Source organism: Mchenga conophoros, linkage group LG23 (assembly GCF_057382185.1).
Source record: "Mchenga conophoros isolate Kocher_MC1m ecotype Shallow Benthic linkage group LG23, M_conophoros_male_GT1.1, whole genome shotgun sequence".
In the NCBI taxonomy this organism is placed as follows: domain Eukaryota; kingdom Metazoa; phylum Chordata; class Actinopteri; order Cichliformes; family Cichlidae; genus Mchenga; species Mchenga conophoros.
In genome coordinates this window covers 4,634,816-4,653,066 of record NC_140547.1, presented here as the reverse complement: position 1 = coordinate 4,653,066, position 18,251 = coordinate 4,634,816, and the positions used below count along the sequence as shown (strand labels likewise).

The 18,251-nt window shown below is 40.4% G+C and overlaps 2 protein-coding genes across 3 annotated transcripts; one reads left to right on the top strand and one right to left on the bottom strand.

Annotated features, from left to right (window-relative positions):
* Window positions 1-863: 863 nt before the first annotated feature.
* On the bottom strand, window positions 864-8,527 carry gclm (glutamate-cysteine ligase, modifier subunit). Of its 2 annotated transcripts, none has more exons than XM_085265429.1 (7): window positions 8,081-8,527; window positions 6,211-6,273; window positions 5,285-5,369; window positions 4,887-4,943; window positions 4,603-4,742; window positions 4,345-4,459; window positions 864-3,854 (listed from the first exon to the last, which is right to left on the bottom strand). In XM_085265429.1, exons 1-7 carry the CDS (start codon window positions 8,219-8,221, stop codon window positions 3,685-3,687), a joined length of 771 nt encoding a protein of 256 aa, XP_085121555.1. In that variant the 5' UTR covers window positions 8,222-8,527; the 3' UTR covers window positions 864-3,684. The 2 variants fall into 2 exon arrangements, with proteins under 2 accessions (XP_085121555.1, XP_085121554.1); XM_085265428.1 differs by having other exon boundaries at window positions 4,603-4,805; window positions 8,081-8,525.
* A 5,366-nt stretch (window positions 8,528-13,893) lies between these two features.
* Window positions 13,894-16,946, top strand: ccl25b (chemokine (C-C motif) ligand 25b). Its single transcript, XM_085265453.1, has 5 exons — window positions 13,894-14,018; window positions 14,401-14,514; window positions 15,995-16,106; window positions 16,285-16,375; window positions 16,463-16,946. Exons 2-4 carry the CDS (start codon window positions 14,451-14,453, stop codon window positions 16,373-16,375), a joined length of 267 nt encoding a protein of 88 aa, XP_085121579.1. The 5' UTR covers window positions 13,894-14,018; window positions 14,401-14,450; the 3' UTR covers window positions 16,463-16,946.
* The last annotated feature ends 1,305 nt before the right edge of the window (window positions 16,947-18,251 follow it).

The following is an 18,251-nucleotide window of genomic DNA, read 5'->3' as shown; positions in this document are numbered from 1 at the left end:
TGTGTCATAAAGCATAAAAAAATTGGGGTGGGGGATACTATCTACTACTATGTTCTTTATTAAAACAACACAAGCTTGCATATTAAGCCAGGGGTGTCAAAAATAAAGCCCGGAGGTCAAAATCGGCCCGACAAAGACTCAAATCCAGCCAGCTGGACAAATTCTTAATAATTCTTATAAATAAATAACATATTGCTTCATATTTTCTGTGAATTAGTGAAACTTTGTTTTATACTTACAGCAGTCAGGCAAATAAGCTGCCGAAGTTTTTCTGCAATTTTACACCGATATTTCTTGCTTGTTTCTTTCTTTACTACAGCAGCTGAAATTCTTATGTTTAGACATTTCAGCTAAATGTTTAGCTAAACTTCTCACTGACGCAAAGGCTAATTTAACCACTTTAGATCCCTCTATTAAGTCTTGTATCAGCAAAGGAGGTCTAGCTGCATAGGACTTAGGAAAGTATACACTTGGTACACCTTGCTAGTGGCTTAGACCCCATTTAGCCTTCAGAGATGCCTTAATTCCTCAGGGTCTAGTTGGCAGATTTGCTGGCTGCACATCCATGATGCTGATCTCCTGTTCCCACAAAGGGGCTCTGTTGTATTGGACCATGGAGATCATTTCAGTTCACTGATTATCACATAGAAGAAAGCAGCTTGAAGTTGAGTTTTGTGACATCAGAGGGTGGGTGGACCGAGGCCATAAAGGGATGTACGCGGTCAGCAACAACGCAGGCAGGCTGTGGTGTTTAAACCATGCTAACTGAATCATAAACTTGCTGGCGTAACATTACAAAAAGCCTGTTTTTTAATCGAATCAATTCAAATGAAGACTGACCCCAAATACTCTGCAGGAGGAAATTATTCACCAGTGTTAATTATTTTATTTCATTAACATTTACACAAGCCCAATCTTTTTAAACCCCTCACCCCACCGTCGATTCCAGGTCTTCATTTTATCAACACCCAATTCATGATATACTTACAGGAGACACTTAATGTTAAACATGTTTTACAGTACGAGTAAATTCCGAGGAGTTCCTGGACCCTGTCTGCGATTCACAAATACAAACGTATTCCTCAAAAGTTTTTTCACATCTCCTCGGCACGGAGATTCCAGTGCTTTTAAACGACACATTTAAAAGTCATTTACTTTTAAAATACTCTCCCTCTGATTAATCTCATGAGCAAGATTGGGAGGTGAGGATAAAATTTTTGTCATCTTAAAAAAAAAGTACATGGTTAAAAAAAAAGAAATGAAAAAAAAAAGAGCATAACAGAACAGAGTTATATGAGCTCACATGTCTGTCTGCTTTACAGGTTAAAGTCTAATTCAGACTCCCATCATACCACCACCCGAGTACCCAACCGTCACACGCATGTTAACGGTTTTATAACCGAAGGAATGTAAATATTATATAGCATGAAAAATCCCGCTCCCCACAAGTTATAATTTCCCTCTTTCCACATACGCTTCTCCAGAGGTGGGACCAAGTCATTGTTTTGCAAGTCTCAAGTAAGTCTCAAGTCTTTATCCTCAAGTCTCAAGTCAAGTCTCAAGTAATGTCAGGCAAGTCAGAGTCGAGTCTCAAGTCACTGGTGTAAAAGTCCAAGTAAAGTTACAAGTCTGAAACTTTGAATTTCAAGTCCTTTCGAGTCTTTAAAAAAAACAAACGAAAAAATAATGTTGCAGTTATGCTAAATGTAAATATTAGACCATGTAATTTTAAAATCTGTGTTTTTCTCAACACATACAAAATAGTGAACTTAGAAAATATACACAAATTGTGAAATTGCACCTCTTTAAAATGCAGCTCAATTAAACCTAGCTCCAAGAATAATTTTCACCGACAGTTCTGAGATAAGCTGCATGTTATTCTTGGATGCGGTTGTAGGACCAGCTTTAAAATCGCATGACAAAAATATCATACATATTAAAAAAAACTGTATCACCAACGTAGCCTGGACAACATTTGCTAGTTAGATGAAGTCAGCTATCTCATCGTAGCATATTTATATGCATATTTATAATTATACGCTTCTTGGAGTGAGTGCATACACTCATGAAGTTTAGTAACTTCAGGTCACTGCAACAAGCCCAGGTACAGTTTACCGACGGATGGGTGCAGGACCTTGAAATGCACCGTGTAGAACGAAAGACCATCGTAAGTATCATAAGTTTACCAGTCTCACAAATCGTCTTCATAAATACACATTCGTTAACCGTTTATTAATATAACCTTTGAGCTCAATGGTAATTAATTAGTAGTGGAAATAATTTCTGGTAGCATCACAGAAATGTAGCAGTGACAATAATATTGTATGCTGTAATCGTACTGGACAATTAGTGATACAAAAAACCTGTTTTATCCTGTGAATAAAAGTATATGTTTTTGTCAATGTACCATAATAACAGAAGCGAAACGCAATATTGTGTCAGGACAATTCACTATTTATGCACAATAAATAAAGGAGCATAGCGCGACAATTTCTGTTCAGCGCCAGACTTGCTTGTAACCTATATCACCAATTATGTTATGAAAATGACGTATTAACTACTAAAAAACACTGACCTTCGTGTAAATGCTTGGAGCAGACTAACCTGTGAGCTGGAGTGTTCTGGGACGTTATAATTGGTCTTTGAATGGCTGCAATCCAGGCCATCCGTCGCCTCTTTGTTACTTCGGAAACATGGCTCGAACAATTTCTCTTCAACGACGTAATCCGATAACAACCGATCTCTTTACCCGTCGGCTTCCCGTGGCTGTCATGCGACCGGCTATTGCAGTTAATAATACAACAGCTTCTTGACATTTTTGTGTTTCTTTTTATCGCTGTATAACTGATTTTAATTGAAAGCCTGCGTGCGCTAGTACCGCTTGCCACGAGTTCCCAGAATCCTTTGCGGTTCTACCCGTGAATGACGTCACATTTTCAATCTCTATATAATATGCATGTTAAATTTTATATTTGGGGTAAAATATCAAGTCTTTTCAAGTAAACCGGTTCAAGTCCAATTCAAGTCCCAAGTCATTGGTGTAAAAGTCCAAGTCAAGTCACAAGTCTTAGAACATTTTTTCAAGTCAAGTCTAAAGTCATAAAATTAATGACTCGAGTCTGACTCGAGTCCAAGTCATGTGACTCGAGTCCACACCTCTGGCTTCTCTTGCTTTAGCACTTATTTCACTCAGACTGGTATTTAAAGCATGATTCACACAGACGCGGGGAAGACAAAGCAGGGTTGATAACAGGAGGAGCAGATGCGAGGCACTTCATATCAGAGTATGGTTGAGAGACCTTCGTCATGGAGGTTTAACGAGCAGCACCTTTAAAGCGGCCTCTGGTGCGCTGATTTACACCAGATCTGTTACCTTACTAGTCACGGTGAGTCACCATGTGTTAATCTCAATTTATCAGTCTTTTCTCTCAAAGCTGACAGTGGAGTTGATCTTTGCACGTTCATGTCCGACTTTAAATCTCATGGAGACAGTGGTAAAGAACACCCGCGTGTCTTTAACCGAATGAATCACAGATGAGGAAGATGCAACCCGTCCGTACAGTTAAACAATGACTTCATGATTCATAATGATTGGCAGCACCCATTATTCAGAGCTGTAACTTTGCATGTGTGTGAATAAAAACGGAGGAAAATGGCTTCATCCCGCTCTCTCTAGTTTGGGTGCTAGGTGCTTGTCTTCTTTGCACTGACGAGGTAGCCCTTAGACTTGATGATGCCCCTGCTCTTGACAATAACGTTGTAGCGCAGGACCCACTCCAGCCTCCAGTCACCGATGTTCAGGTCCTGCGCTCCCGCCCGCACCGCCTCCTGAAACGTGTCTGCAGATATCAGCTCTGGAAAAAAAGAAATCAGTGCAAAGAAGGAGCAGTTTAAAACTCAATAAATAAATAACAGTCACAGTTTACTGTAAACTACAGAATGCAACTTATACTACACAAAGTGGGAAGTCACAAGCATCCCACTAAAGCCACTGAGCAGCCCAAGGACAAAGGACATGGAGAGGAGACAGCAAAGCAGGGAGACAGAGCAGGGGGAAGACATGCAATAAATGGCCTGAGACTGGGTTAAACAGCCAGGCCTCTGATTACCGGGTCACCTTATCAACCCTGCAGGTATACCTGCATCCCTGGTATGCGTTTTTAATCTTACAGGAATGATTTAGCTGCTCAGAAAATTTTCAGTGTTCTATTTTGTTTGAATATTTGAATTAGGACAAAACTTGAATTGGAATAAATGTTGCATTTATAGAAACATTAGCTGCATTCCAGTTTTACTTAGTAACAATTTAAAAACAACTATATGTCCAGCCGTCAACTTCTTTACCTTTGGGATCATTGTGCGTCAGCAGCTGGATATCAAACTCCTTAGCAAACGCTGTCAGGTCTGGAGGCATCACGCAGCAGGAGGCCAGGTTGACCTGGTTACTGCTGGGCTTTATCTGCTCCGAGAAAAGGAAGGTGATGAGGGAATCGTAGCAGATAACAGATCGTTGTTCTCATGTGCTATCCTAATCAGAAGTCAGCATCACTTTTGACTGGCGATGACAGATTAAAGCTCGCATATACAAAGCTTCCCACTGACCTGAGCCCACTTATAGAGCTGTTCCAGCAGATCTTTGTCCAGGTCAGAGGTGCCAATAGCGGCGATCTGCTTGCTTCTAACCAGAGCCTCCAGCTCCTCCCAGGCTGGCTGAAGGTGGGCCAAACTTTGGCTGTCGCCGTCTGAGGGCCCGGGTGGAGCAATGATAACAGAGTCAAGCTGGGACACTGCCAGCGTCTGGCAGGCTATGGATAACAGACAAATAAGGCTGTAGGTTTTAAGAAGCTTTTTGTTTTTTACTTTTGTTGAAGAAATTTAAAGCTCACCCATCTCCACTGCGTCTTTGATGGAAGACTGACCAGACTCATGCAGGAACAGCTTGACTGTGAAAACAACAAAGCATGAATAGCTGGTTCCTCTGCTGACTGCCACTTCTATCACTACCAACTCTATTCTGCAGTCAGCCAGATATTAGGTGGAGATGCTCTGAATTAATCCATTAGTTATCTGAATCAGCAATTTAATTTGGATATTATCTGATCGACAGGAGGACGTGTTGATTAAAAAAAAAAAAAAAAAAGGTGTGGTGACATCAAAGTTCATGTCGACTAAAACGTCAACCATGACCCTTGGCTTAAATCGCCAAGCTGGGTGATGAGGTACCTACAGGTCAGCGAGTAACTGGCTGATCCAGCTCTCTGCTGGGACAGCAACCAACACTGACCTGAAACCTTCAACTCCTCTCTCTCTTCAGGTGTGATTGCGTCTGTTGCCTCTGGTATGGAGAACTCCAGTGTGTCAGTCAAGTCCTGCATTAGACAGTAAAGAAAAGCGGTCTGATCACCGCCCTCATCCGACATGAGAAATGTGGCACGGCCAGTCTCACCTGGTTTTTACTATATGTGTATGTTGTACATATATACAAATATACCATTCAGGCCATAAATATGACAGAGGGACAGGTGACACTGGTGAGGAGCTTTCTCACGTGCTGAACCGTGAACTTGAAAGATTTTATTGGTGGCCATAAGCGAGAAGAGACTTGCATTTGGATATATTTAAGGCCTCTTACTTCAGCTCTTTCAAACCTCCCACTGAGTCCGGTGGGCCTCGTGATATAAGCCGAGGCAGATTAGCTGATCCAAGCAAAAAAATACCCACAGTGGGAGTGAGTTCAGCAGGAGAGCTGGTTGACTACAACAGTTCCTAAAGCCTCCTTTATTTCATTTCAGTATTTTGAGACCATGATAAAAGGGTAAAAACACTGCATCCAATGCCCTCCAATTTATTTTAAAGTTAATGGGGAAAAAACTCCTCCATAAAAGGTTACGTCCCACCCCCCCCAGTCCCTTAAGCTAACAGACAGATGCACATTTGGTATGGCGCCTTTGGCAGGCAGCACTGCATGAACATTCACCATGACAGCCTAGAGCCTAGAGAATTTCTTTGATGTCCATCTACATCTATTGCGTTATTTTACTTTCCCAAGCACTGGACTCCATCTGACTGACAGTGAGACATTCACCTACTGCAGGTCTGACTATCGCAGCTGTGTATTACCCAAAGGCACAAACTCTCTGACAAACTGGTTTATATATTGGAGTTAATTACTACGGCTGAAACATTAGAAAGCTGAAATAGTTTTCCCACCTTGGATGACAGCTTTGTTGTGGAAATCCATTCGCTCAGCGAGGCTTGAATGCAGTCTCGAAGCTGAAACATCAAAACGGACTTACGGTTAGGCCAACGACCATGAGACATGCAGACAGCTGGAGCTCATCAGCAGACTCCCAAACAGCTGGAATATGCTGCTCCGAAAACATGACAAGTAATGACATCAGCTGGACCGACTTTAAAGGTATCCAATATCGGTCCAGTTTAAGGTGAACTGAATGCTTTGTTTATATAAAGAAAAGTCAACCTATTAACCTATGAACACAAAGATATTTGTGACATTTGCTGCATCAGTTGTTTTGAATTGAACGAGTGAGACAGGTTCATTAGTGTTGTGAGACTTTGAAAGACAAACTGTGACTGGTTTAACAGGATTTGTAGCTGCTGAAAAATGTCTTTAATAACCTTAGCTTTGACACCTCGCTCATATCAGTCAGATATCACAAATGGCAAAAGGCTCACAACTTATTTAAGGTGGTCACATGATTGCAAAGTTGGCCACACATGAACACACATGTAGTAATTTGTCCTACAGAAGTAAATTACATAACTGAACACTGCCCATAGTTTGTGCAAGGCAAGGGCTGCAAAAGACTGTGTCGAAAAAATTACTTCCTAAAGCTCGATTTTGCTCCCTATAGCATTTTGTGAGAAGTTAGCCACATGTGTCGTGTTCCAAAACAGATTTTCAGTAATGACCTTAAAAGCCTACCCTGTGATAACTCATTTTTTCCCCTGTTGTGGCAGTAAAAGTTGTCTTTGATTGCAGATCTTATATAGAGAGAGCCACCAAACCACCTTAAACACAATTCTGACTACAGAAGACAAACGCAGGATCACACTTCATGAAGAAACACACATACAGGACGGAGAAAGTCTTATTACACTATTCAACATGCACTGCTCTGCACACCATTTGCAAAAAAACAAAAAAACAACAACAACAACCTGTCCACTATGCTATGGCTGATAAAAAAAAAGACTACAAGTGCCACTTTAGGGTAAGTTACACCCAAAATGTAGCCAAGAAAACTGCAAGCCATGTCTTTATTTTTGAGGATTTAATGAATGAATGCTGTGCTGAATCAGGAACAAGTCGAAACCAAACCCTCCCAGCAGTCCTGCCTTTATATAACACTGTAAACAATTCAGTTCACCAACTATTCAACTTTCAACTACTAAATCAAAATGCTGACAAAGGATTTTATTAAACGAAATGTTTAAACAGTTACAGCTTCAACAAAAGTGAAGATTAGTAGTTTATGTTTAGACAGTTATGTAACTATTAGGCTCTGGAGCTCTGACATGTTCTGTTCATTGTTTAGCCGTGAATGACTCATAAACCAATCAACCGCTGTATCAATATGTTTATTACTGACACATGAGCATTTTATGAGAGTAGAGCACACTGTAAGTGCTGGTTTTGTTGTCACATTTCAGGCTGTCAGTTAATCATATCACCTGCGGGTAATACACCTGTTTGAAGCTCTCGGGTCTGTATTTACAGTGGTTTTCACAGCCTCGTGTCTGTAAACTTTTACCTTAGGCCGGATCGTAAAGTTGGTTACACTACGAACCTTTAACACACTAGTAAAATTAAAGTGAAACTGATGAGCTACACCACTTTAGCCCACATATGCGTCTAAATATGGACGGATGGGATATGAAATGCATATTTTCGAATGTATTTCAGTCATATTTCTCTTCATATAAGCTCTATGTGTAACCTTACCCAGGCCTATCAGTTACCACTCGTCGGTATCAATATCAGGTTGAATAATTAGCTAGGCGCTAAGCTAACGGGCTACATGCCACTGCCGTTTCCAACCGTCTTGTTATGTTTTACCTCCTCGCTGGGAGAGCCCGGACACTTCTTTTTCAGGCGACTTCGGTTGACCAGATTCCCGGTGTGGAGCCTGAAGGTCTTCGCGTGACTCAGCAGCATCTTCGCCTCAGTGTTGGTGTTGGTAGTGTTTTGAGAATCCATGTGCTCTCGGACGCTAGGCTAACAAGCTGCTAAACTGTTTAGTTGGCTGCGGTGAAATGTGACATCAGTAGTGTTGTCACTCCGTCACTGACTGCTGGACAAGCACACTGCAACACAGACCCCCACCGGCACTGTCAAAATGATGTGGTCAGGATGACTTGCACTCCGTCACTGACTGCTGGACAAGCACACTTGCAACACAGACCCCCACCGGCACTGTCAAAATGATGTGGTCAGGATGACTTGCACTCCGCGCTGACTAGCTGGTTTGGTTGTTACTCGTAAGCCGGTGTGTCACGCCCACATAGCGGCGGCGGTGGAATGAGAGAGCTGGTCCGGATAACAACATGGAGTGACATCCAGCGCACCGCACTGGATTCATGGAGCGGATTCTTGCACCGAACAAGTCCCACCACTGGATGGCGGTGTCTAAACATTACTAACAAGGCATTTACTCATTTGCCGGCTTAATTCTTTGTGGCGTGAATTCAGCAAGGTCCTGAAAATAGTTCTAAGACATTCTGGTGCATATTCACATGATAACATCACACAGTTGCTGCAGATTTGTTGGCTGAACATCCACAGTGAAAATCTCCTGTTCCACCAAATCCCAAACGTGCTCTATTGGATTGAGATGTAATGACTGTGGAGTTCATGTGAGTCATTGCCATGTTAAAGAAACCAGTTTGAGGTGACCTAAACTTTGTAACATGGACTGTTATCATTCTGGAGGCAGCCATCAGATGATGGGTTCACTGCAGTCATGAAGGGATGGACATTCTCAGCAACAACACTCAGGTAGGCTGTGGTGTATAAACAATGCACCAACAAAAGAGTGCCAATATGCACAGGTGAGCCTGTGCAAACTGTAGCCTCAGTTTCTTGTTCTTAGGTGACAGTGGTGGAACCTGTTGTGATCTTCTGCTCATGTTGCCTATCTGCTTCCAGGTTTGACATGCCGTGCATTCAGAGATGCTCTTCTGCATACCTTCGTTTTAATGAGTGGTTATCTGAGTTGCTTTCCCATCAGCCCAAAGCGGTCTAGTCATTCTCCTTTGACCTCTTGCATCAAGAAAGCATCTTCCCCCAGAGAACTTTACTTGATATTTTCTATTTTGGGGATCATTCTCTGTAAAACCCTAGAGATGGTTGTGTGGAAAAATCCCATTAGTTTAATAAATACTCATAAAATAACGATGCCAAAGTCACTTAAATCATCTTGGTTCCCAATTCTCATGCTCAGTTTAGCAGGTCATCTTATCAACATTCTTAAATGTACTGGTTTGCTGTCATCTGATTGACTGATTATATATGTGCATTAAAGAGATGTACCTAATTAACTGACACTACTGTGTATAATGTCGCTAATGCTTTATTTAAACTTGCATGCATTTTCAAATTTTCAAATTCAAATTTAATTCCAATTTATTTTCTAATACTTTTGACTTTTTATAGGTAACAGCTTTAGTTAATAGTTTCTATGATTTTGTATTTTCTAATTAGTTTTTAATTAAGTTTAGTTTAGATTTGTTGTTTTCACTTGTTTTTTGTTTTATTTATCCTTTATTTAACCAGGAAACTATGATTCTTTAAAGATTTAAAAGTCTCTTTCTCAAGAACGCCCTGACCAAGAAAGACAGAAGTACAGCCAACAGAGTTGCACAACCTAGAACATACAGACCCACACACACACAGGCAACAAAAAAATATGCAAAGTAACAACACTAAAATACAGCCGATAAGCAAATACAACACAAAAACAACCAAAGTTTGTGAACCTCAGTGGCTATGAACTCTGAAACATCAATAAACATCATCGCATTGGGCCAAAGAAATAAGTGAATCACGTTCAGACAAAACCTCTACAGTCAAATCATTCACAATCACCTTGAATTCATTTAGTGAGATCAGTCCCTTAAGTGTTTTGTTAACTTTGGAGCTGTTTCCAGAGGGAAACAGTTGCAATTGCATTCGAATTCTCCTAATGCTTTTTCTAAATTCATTGTGAATCTTTGGAACAGACAGAAGGTATAGGTCTGGGGACCTAAGACAATAACTTCCCACATTTTTCTGTAATTAGGATGCGATCTAGCAAGAATAGCTTTATAAATAAGAACACAGCAGTGGTTGAGAGAGTCTATGAAATGACAAAGCAAACCATCGACCTAAGCATACAACATACAGTGGTGCGTCAGAGTTTTAAGGTTTGTAATAAATCTCCGTGCTCCATGATAGACAGAATGTAAACATTCTGAAGATGCATGCAAATACATGTAAATAACATGACCATAATCCAGGACTGACACAACGGTGGAAGCAACGGTCTGGTTCTTGCCTCAAAAGACTGTTCGTGCATCAACTATAGTGATGCACGAACAGTTCAGCGGCTCGGTTTTGTCAGCATTTGAAGCAAATATTAAATCACCCAGGCTTTGTTTCCAGCTAGCAGTTTTCTCATTTTGTGTTTATTTTTCTTTAGTTTAACTGTCAGTCTGTTTAGCATGTTTTAATATAAAGGGTTTTTGTCAGGGAAGAGTTCTCAAGAGTGCAGAAATAGGTGTTACACAACACTTTGTGAAAACAGTCAACTTACTGTCATGTAGACAGTTCAAGCCTCAGTAAACATTTGCCTCAACAAGCAGTTTGTGCTGTCACTTTTAACCGAACTGCCAAAGACTGTTTTCATTTTGGTAGCTTTGAAAGTACACTTTATCTCTTCAGTTATTTTTTTTCACAAGTCTTTTTTCCCCCAGTTAACGAAAGTAACAACTATAATAACATTGTTCCCAATTGGCTGTATCATTTCTTGTACTTCTTGGCACGGGAGAGCATTATTACACAAGAAGGTTGTCCTGTCTTTATCATACATGAAGATTGGCACTATATGAGTCTGAACTGCTTTTGCTTTGCGTGTTAAGATTTAAGTTAGAAACCGTATAAACAAAATGTAAAAACAAATTAGCTCCACTTTATTCGCTGCTGAATAACGTCCATGCATTTGTTCCATCTAGTCCAGACTCTTGTCATCGATTATCAGGTTGTTCTAAAAGCTTAGCTTAGTTATGCTGCTTTAGGTTCGGGCTGCTGGAGGGAATTCCCATGATGCACTGAGCATTTCTTCTCCTCTCAACTCTTTTCACCTGTGATACGTTTGTGCCAAATCTGCACATCGTTGCTTTCTGTATGCTTTCTCCTGTAGTTTGCATTATCCAATCCTCGATGAGGTTCTGCTGGACACCTCTTCCTGCTGAAATGCAGTTCTTCTTCCCCACATTTGCTACATTTGGCACATTTGGTAGGTTTCCTGTTAATACTTTTTTTACTTCGGTCTTTTACTATGACAGCCAGCGATAAAATCCTAAGAATGGGAAATGCAATACTGTGAGACATGGTATAAATATGCAACAGTTAGAATAAAACTTAATTAAATAAGAATCTGCACCATAGTCCTACACTGTCAAACTCCTAAAATCCCAGCAATGAGAAGGGCCACTGTGCAGTTTGTGCTTTTAGTTATGATATTCTGTCACATTGCAGATCATTTATCTGCACTTTACTCAAGAAGTACTTTGAATGCAGCACCCAGAGTAAAAAAACGAAGTTCTGTAAATCCTCGCTTCTGCCCCCGTGTTTTCACTCCGAGGCTGTTTTTCGTGGCATGGTTTGTTCTGGTAAGCCTTTTCTTCGTTACAGACATGCCGACATGTCACAGAAGGAAAAGCCTAAGGCTAAAAAATAACATTGAGTTCCACTTTGGCCCTTGACATTCGTAGTCCTTGAAAAGAACACAGCAATTTTTAGAAATGTGAGTGTTGGCCTCTCGAGTAAAGTACAAGCATTTACTTTACTGTGATATACAGGAAATTAGAAAGTGTGTGTTTGCTTATTTTTAAGAAGTCAAGAGAAAGCCCTGTTTCCTGTTGGAAATGACACAGCCCTCAAGCACAAAGCGAGGTCAATGAAGCTAAATCCTTTTTCCAGTTTTGGTGTAGAAGTCTGGCCAGAGTGTAGACACTAATATCATCTAACTCTGACTGCGAGCCAAGCGTTTTCAGACCTTTTTAACCTGGTATCCACGCCTGACCTCATAAATGTTCTTGATGAAAGCCAGGAAATTCCCATGAGCAGGGTTCCAGGGCCCACGAAACGCGAGGGCTTTTATAGCTGCATATTTGGAGGTGACTGTTTCACAATCAGATATTTGCTGAATACAGATATATGGTATCTAAGAAAGCAGCCCCCGGGTTTCTCCCACTGTCCAAAGGCATGTTTGTTAGGGTTAGGTTAGGTGTGAATAACTGTCTGGCTCTCTGGACTGAGGACCTGTCCAGGCTTCAGCGCCCCTGCAATCCTGACTTGGATATGCAGCTAAGAAAGTGGATAGACTCAGAAGTAAAATTTATAAAGTAGCCACATGTTGCAGCCACAGACCTGCAGGATGTTCGCCATCTGATAGATGCATATTGAGAATCTTGTTTGTATCAGCGTGTTTCAGAGGATGCAAGAGGGACTCATTCTTCAACAGTGTGTACTAAAAAATGGACAGTGTGTTCGTATCTTCTTTGTTTGTGCTGGGAACTCCCATGTTTTAGCCACTCGGTGGTATTTACATGATTGCTTCTTGGCTCCAACATTTAAACCAAGAGCACAAATATTTACCACTAGAATATTATCCCTGGCAGTGTGATCTAGGCCTTCCTGGAAAGTAATATAAAGATTGACAAAAAGCAGAAAAGTTCAATGTATCAAAGGGAACCTGCCATGCTCTTCGTCTTTTGTTTTGTTTTTGCATGTATATACTAGTTTAGTAGCGGATGCTTATGTTATACTTGGCCAAAGTTTCATATAATCAAGTCAACTTGTGTACAAGTAATCACTGTGAGCCTGGAGCTCCAGTTAGAAGGGTTTTCTGATCTTGGCTCTCTGTGTTGTTGTTTAGAATAGATTTCTGTAGTATGGTCATGTATGAAACAGTGAGAGCACAGGAGCCCCAATACCTGCTGTTCAAATCGTCTGTTTGCAAGGAGCAGCCAATCAGAAGTACGGTGGCTTAAAGGGACACAGGTGGTAAAATGGCTTTAGACAGAAAAGCCCAGCATGAGATAAAGGATCTGGACTGGATGGGTAAAATTTATGACAACTTCTCATGTAGCACCAAAAAGAATCTCTTCTCAGGAGTGGTATAAACAGTAAATGGTTGCAGCTGGTATTAGAAAACACACAGTAAACCAACTTTGGCCGCTGTCATACATCTGGAAAGCTTTAGTGCTGTGAGACTGGATCAGTGTTTGTGTGAAGAACTGTAAATCCCAAAGCCAAACCTCTCTCCTTGGTCTTGTTCTCTAAACATATAATTTTGAAGGCGATCATTTTCATGCAAGACCCCCTGCATGACTCCGTCCTAAACATGCGGTGCAGCCAGTGTGAGACTGAAATAGATAAACTCCAATTTTATCTTCATTTTTGTCAGGCACACCTTGTCTGCGAGGAAGTTTGGCGATTCGCGAGATGCATTATCATGAAAGGCATTGTTGTACATGGGGTGTGAGTCAGTTGCTTAACACCAACTGTCATTGGGTGGTACTGACATGTGTGTTGACGAGCGTGAGATTCCCTTTGCCCACTCCAAAACAAGTGGCATTCAGGGATGAAGTTGGAGCGCTGACAATTCTGAGTGGGTGTGGCACAAGATAATTTGGGGGAGGGCACAGCATGATGTGCAATATAAGAGTGCTGCTCTTATATGGACCAACATTTTTCCTTCTAGGACATCTTTTGAAAGACTGGATGTGATCAGGTACGTTTCTCTGAAGGCTGATAAAACAAGCAGCTTGTGCTGATCTTTCACAATCTGGATTTTATAGAAATGTTTTTATGTGTTCCACATGTATTGAGGTTAAGCCAGTCTGAGCGATAACAAAAGAGTAGGGGTTCTAGCTGTAACTCCTGCTTTTTTGCAAAACATCACTCAGAGTGCTTGAAGAGGAACAGCTGTCAGCAGCTGGAAGCCTGACAGGGGTCAAAGACACGACTGTATTCTTTCACAAGAGCTTGAGGGGAGGGATATGCTTTGGAAAACAATTGAATGTTTGCCCAACATTTTCAAAGCAGTGGGAGTGATAGAGTCTAGCTCCAACTTTCAGTTTGACTTTGCTCTTTGTCTCCTTGTGTTTGTGCAGTGAACAACACATCAAGAACAGCAGCAACAGCAGGAAGAACAACGGCAGCCATGAAGTTTCACGCTCTTGTCTTGATTTTGCTCTTCGCCTGCATGTACCTGAGTCTCGCACAAGGTAAGTGCAACAAAAATGGTCTGGTTTCACGTCACAAACTGCAACATTTTCGTTTAAATTTGGAATGTTTACAGAATGCACCGAAACGCAACCATGCAGATTTTTACAGTAGCTGATAAGCACTATCTGTGATAAGTGGATCAGTAAAAATATGCACCCATAGTTGGTTTGAAGTGAGCATTACTATGTGCTGTCTTGTTTTAATCATTTCCCCATGCCACATTCCTTTAAAACGTTTTAGTGAATGAGATAAATGCTTCCGCTCTGAGCCCTTTATCACAACGCTTTAAGCGCAATCTGTCATCTTGACTTCATGTGGCGACTTTGCTTCAGATTTAAGCAGCAACAGAATAAGTAAAGTTAAAGATAAAACAAATTCATAAAATAATGGATGTTTATGTCTAAGAAACTGTCGTTTTTGGACGCAGCTGTAACATTAGAGGAATACAGACATTAAATAATCAATACTTTTGATCCATTTATATGTGTAGATCTTTTTAGTAGTTGTGTACTGTAAGAATCTAAAAGGATCCTAATACTTTTTTAGCCAAAATATAAAAGCAGTCATTGAATTTCCAGTATTTTTAGACTTTAGCGCAGCTCTGTTTTTCATGTAAGACCACCGCTGTCAGGTTTTAGGGCATTTGCAGTCTTTTCTCAACCAATTTTCAATGCTGTGTTTTTTCTGAAATCACTGAATGCCCGTTTTTCCCCCTTGATGGGTTCTTGGACCCCAATGTGCCACTGCATTTAACAAATCCTGGAAGGACTCCTCGTCTTAACAAAAGCTGGCTTTTTCTTTCTTTTTTTTCTTAGTGCATGCTGTGAAATCAGTTGCAGCCTCTGCCAAATATGACAGTTCGTTTTACATCAAAAAAGTAGCTTTACTGAAATGTAATAAAAATTAAATATATATAAATTACAGTATAAGCATTTTGGCTTGGCGTTTACACAAGGCTGCTTCATCCAGCGGAAAATACATTCAGCGATGGTAAAGATAAGGTGATAAGACCGTGAAAGGCAGTTAGATGGCATGCGCTCGCTGATGCCAAAAACTCTGTTTCTGTTCCCGAAATAGATCTGTGCTACTTTTATTGGGCAACATGGAAATTCTCCCGGACACTGCTGGCCGAGGTCCAGATCTGTTAAAATCCTCAAAAGGCCCAGTTATATAAATTCTTTATCGTGGATGTATGGATTCTTAGACATTATATTTTCCTTTTTTGTTCTAGTAAATAGTCCAAAAAAATAACACAGGACTAAATCGGGACCAAAAAGAGAAAGTTACGTTTGTTTTCATAGGCGTTGGGCAACGAAAGCCACACACACACACACACACACACACACACACACACACACACACACACACACACACACACACACACACACACACACACACACACACACAGTGATTGCTCAACTTCCCCAAGAGCGACATTTTCAAGTGCGATAGTTTATAAATCTCTAACTTACTTTACAGGCTCGTACGGGAACTGCTGCCTCGGCTACGTCAAAGAAATCAGAAAGAAGGCAAACATCATCAGTTACACCAAGCAGGAATCAGATGGTGATTGCAACATCAAAGCAATTTTGTGAGTATCAATTTTTAAGTCCTTAACCTTTGACGCTTGCTGACCATTTGCTGTTCGCACATCGTTAAATTCCACCATAATAAATTAGCAAAAGTCCTGTTTACTGAGGAAGTGACTGATCCACATGTGTGTCCACGACTTGACATCTCTAAATAATGACATCCATGTGTATGTTTAGGTTTACGATGAAGAGAAGGCCAAAACCTGTGTGCGCCAACCCAAATGACGAATGGGTCAAGAAGGAGATGGGGAGGCTAAATCCGCAATAGGTAAAAAGATACAAAACATACTCTCACAATGACATACACTCTCAGTGACAATGCACATTAATCATCATAAACCCTGTGTCTTTGTAGGCCACCAAAAGGAACAAAAACAGAAGGAGAGAGAGAACAGCGGTCTCTTCAGGCCTCTGTCAGGCATCGTATATCATCTTTAACGAGATGGATTGTGTTTCAGTAGATTAGGCATTTCCTGTTGCTGATGGTGAATGTAAATCATGTACACGGTTCTCTGATACAGAAACAAACTGTATTCTTAAAGTTATATCCAGTATAACGAAAAGTCTTTTATATGAACAGTCTATGATAGTGTTCCCTTCTCTGTGATGTGTAGCGCCTGCTAGGAATGAGCCACTCTTTGGCAGCTTTGAAATGTGAATAAATGTATTCTGTATGTGAGAAAAGAACGTGTGCAAAAAAACACTTTAAGACTAAGCTGAGTTTGTTTTGTTTTTATATATACGTATATATCTACAACAGAGTTCCTAATTTTTGTATCAGCACTCTAATTGTACTCTGTGTTTTTCTATTGCAAATAAAGTCCAAATGCAAACAAAAACTCTGGTTTCCATAAAAGTGAATAATTAATTAGAAATGCATCCAGCTGCTTTAAATCATTTTGCTTTGTTCTAGTGTTTTCCGGAAGATTCCAGTAAAAGGAGGCCAACTCGCCTTTGGTCCAGTAATCTCGAACATATTTTTTTACCCTCAGCTTCAGCTGATAATTGACTACATGAGCCATCTGTCAAAGCTATAAAAGAAGCTATTTGTTCTACTGTACACTAAATCCAGTGTTCACTAGCTTGATGAGAACATCATTAAGATAAAAGTGAATGCGTTATCTCAACCGTTCAATCCAGATGGGATTAAAGCACAAACTTAACATACTTCACGTCTGTCTTAAAACAGCAGTACATGCTGCCAATGAAAAGCTCGAGTGTGTTTCCATTCTTAGTGAGATGTCCGTATTACTCACAGTCATCCCATGAGGATGTATTTAATTACCAGTCACAACTCAAGGAAACCTGCTGAAATTCACTTGGGAAAAATAGCGATAGTTTTTGGTTTTAACTACAAGTCCTTAAGTGAAAAACTCAAAACTAGACTTGATTAAAAGCGATTTAGTAAATACAAAACTATAAAAATCAAATGAAGCATAGCTTTTATATATGTATTAAACGTCAAATGTAATAGAAATAAAAGTATCAGAAAATGCAGAAAAGTGCATTATTATATATGATAGCAGGTCACCTTATTAGGTACAGCTCCTAATGCATATAATAATCATGTATTTAGGCATATAAATGTGGTCAGATGACCCAAAATTCAAACTGAGCATCAGAATGAGGAAGACTTAAGTGATTTTGAGTGTGGCATTGTTGTTGGTGCTGCTCATGCTGGTTTGAGTATTTCAGAAATTGCTAATGTGCTGGGATTTTCCCACACAACTGTGCGTGTGGTTTACGGAAAATGATCTGAACAAGAGAAAAATATCCAGCATGCAGCAGTTCTCCTGGGAAAAATGTCTTGCTGATACCAGAGGTCAGAGGAGAATGGTTAGACTGCTTCAAATGGAGAGAAAGGTAACAGCAACTTTTTCTTTTTCTTTTTTTTGCCTGTCCCGTTTGGCTCTTTTGCCATCAGAATTATTGTCTAAAGGCGAAGAAAGATGCCCAACGGATTTACTTTACCAAATGGACCATCCCAGCCTTGCGGTATTGGTCTATTTGATTCACCTTTTATTACTTATTTTATTTTCACTTGCTAAATATGGGACAGACTTGACTGGGGAAAAGAAAGGGGAGAAAGAAAGAGGGAATGAAAAACAGGGACGGGGATAAAGGGCAAAAAACAAAAAACAAAC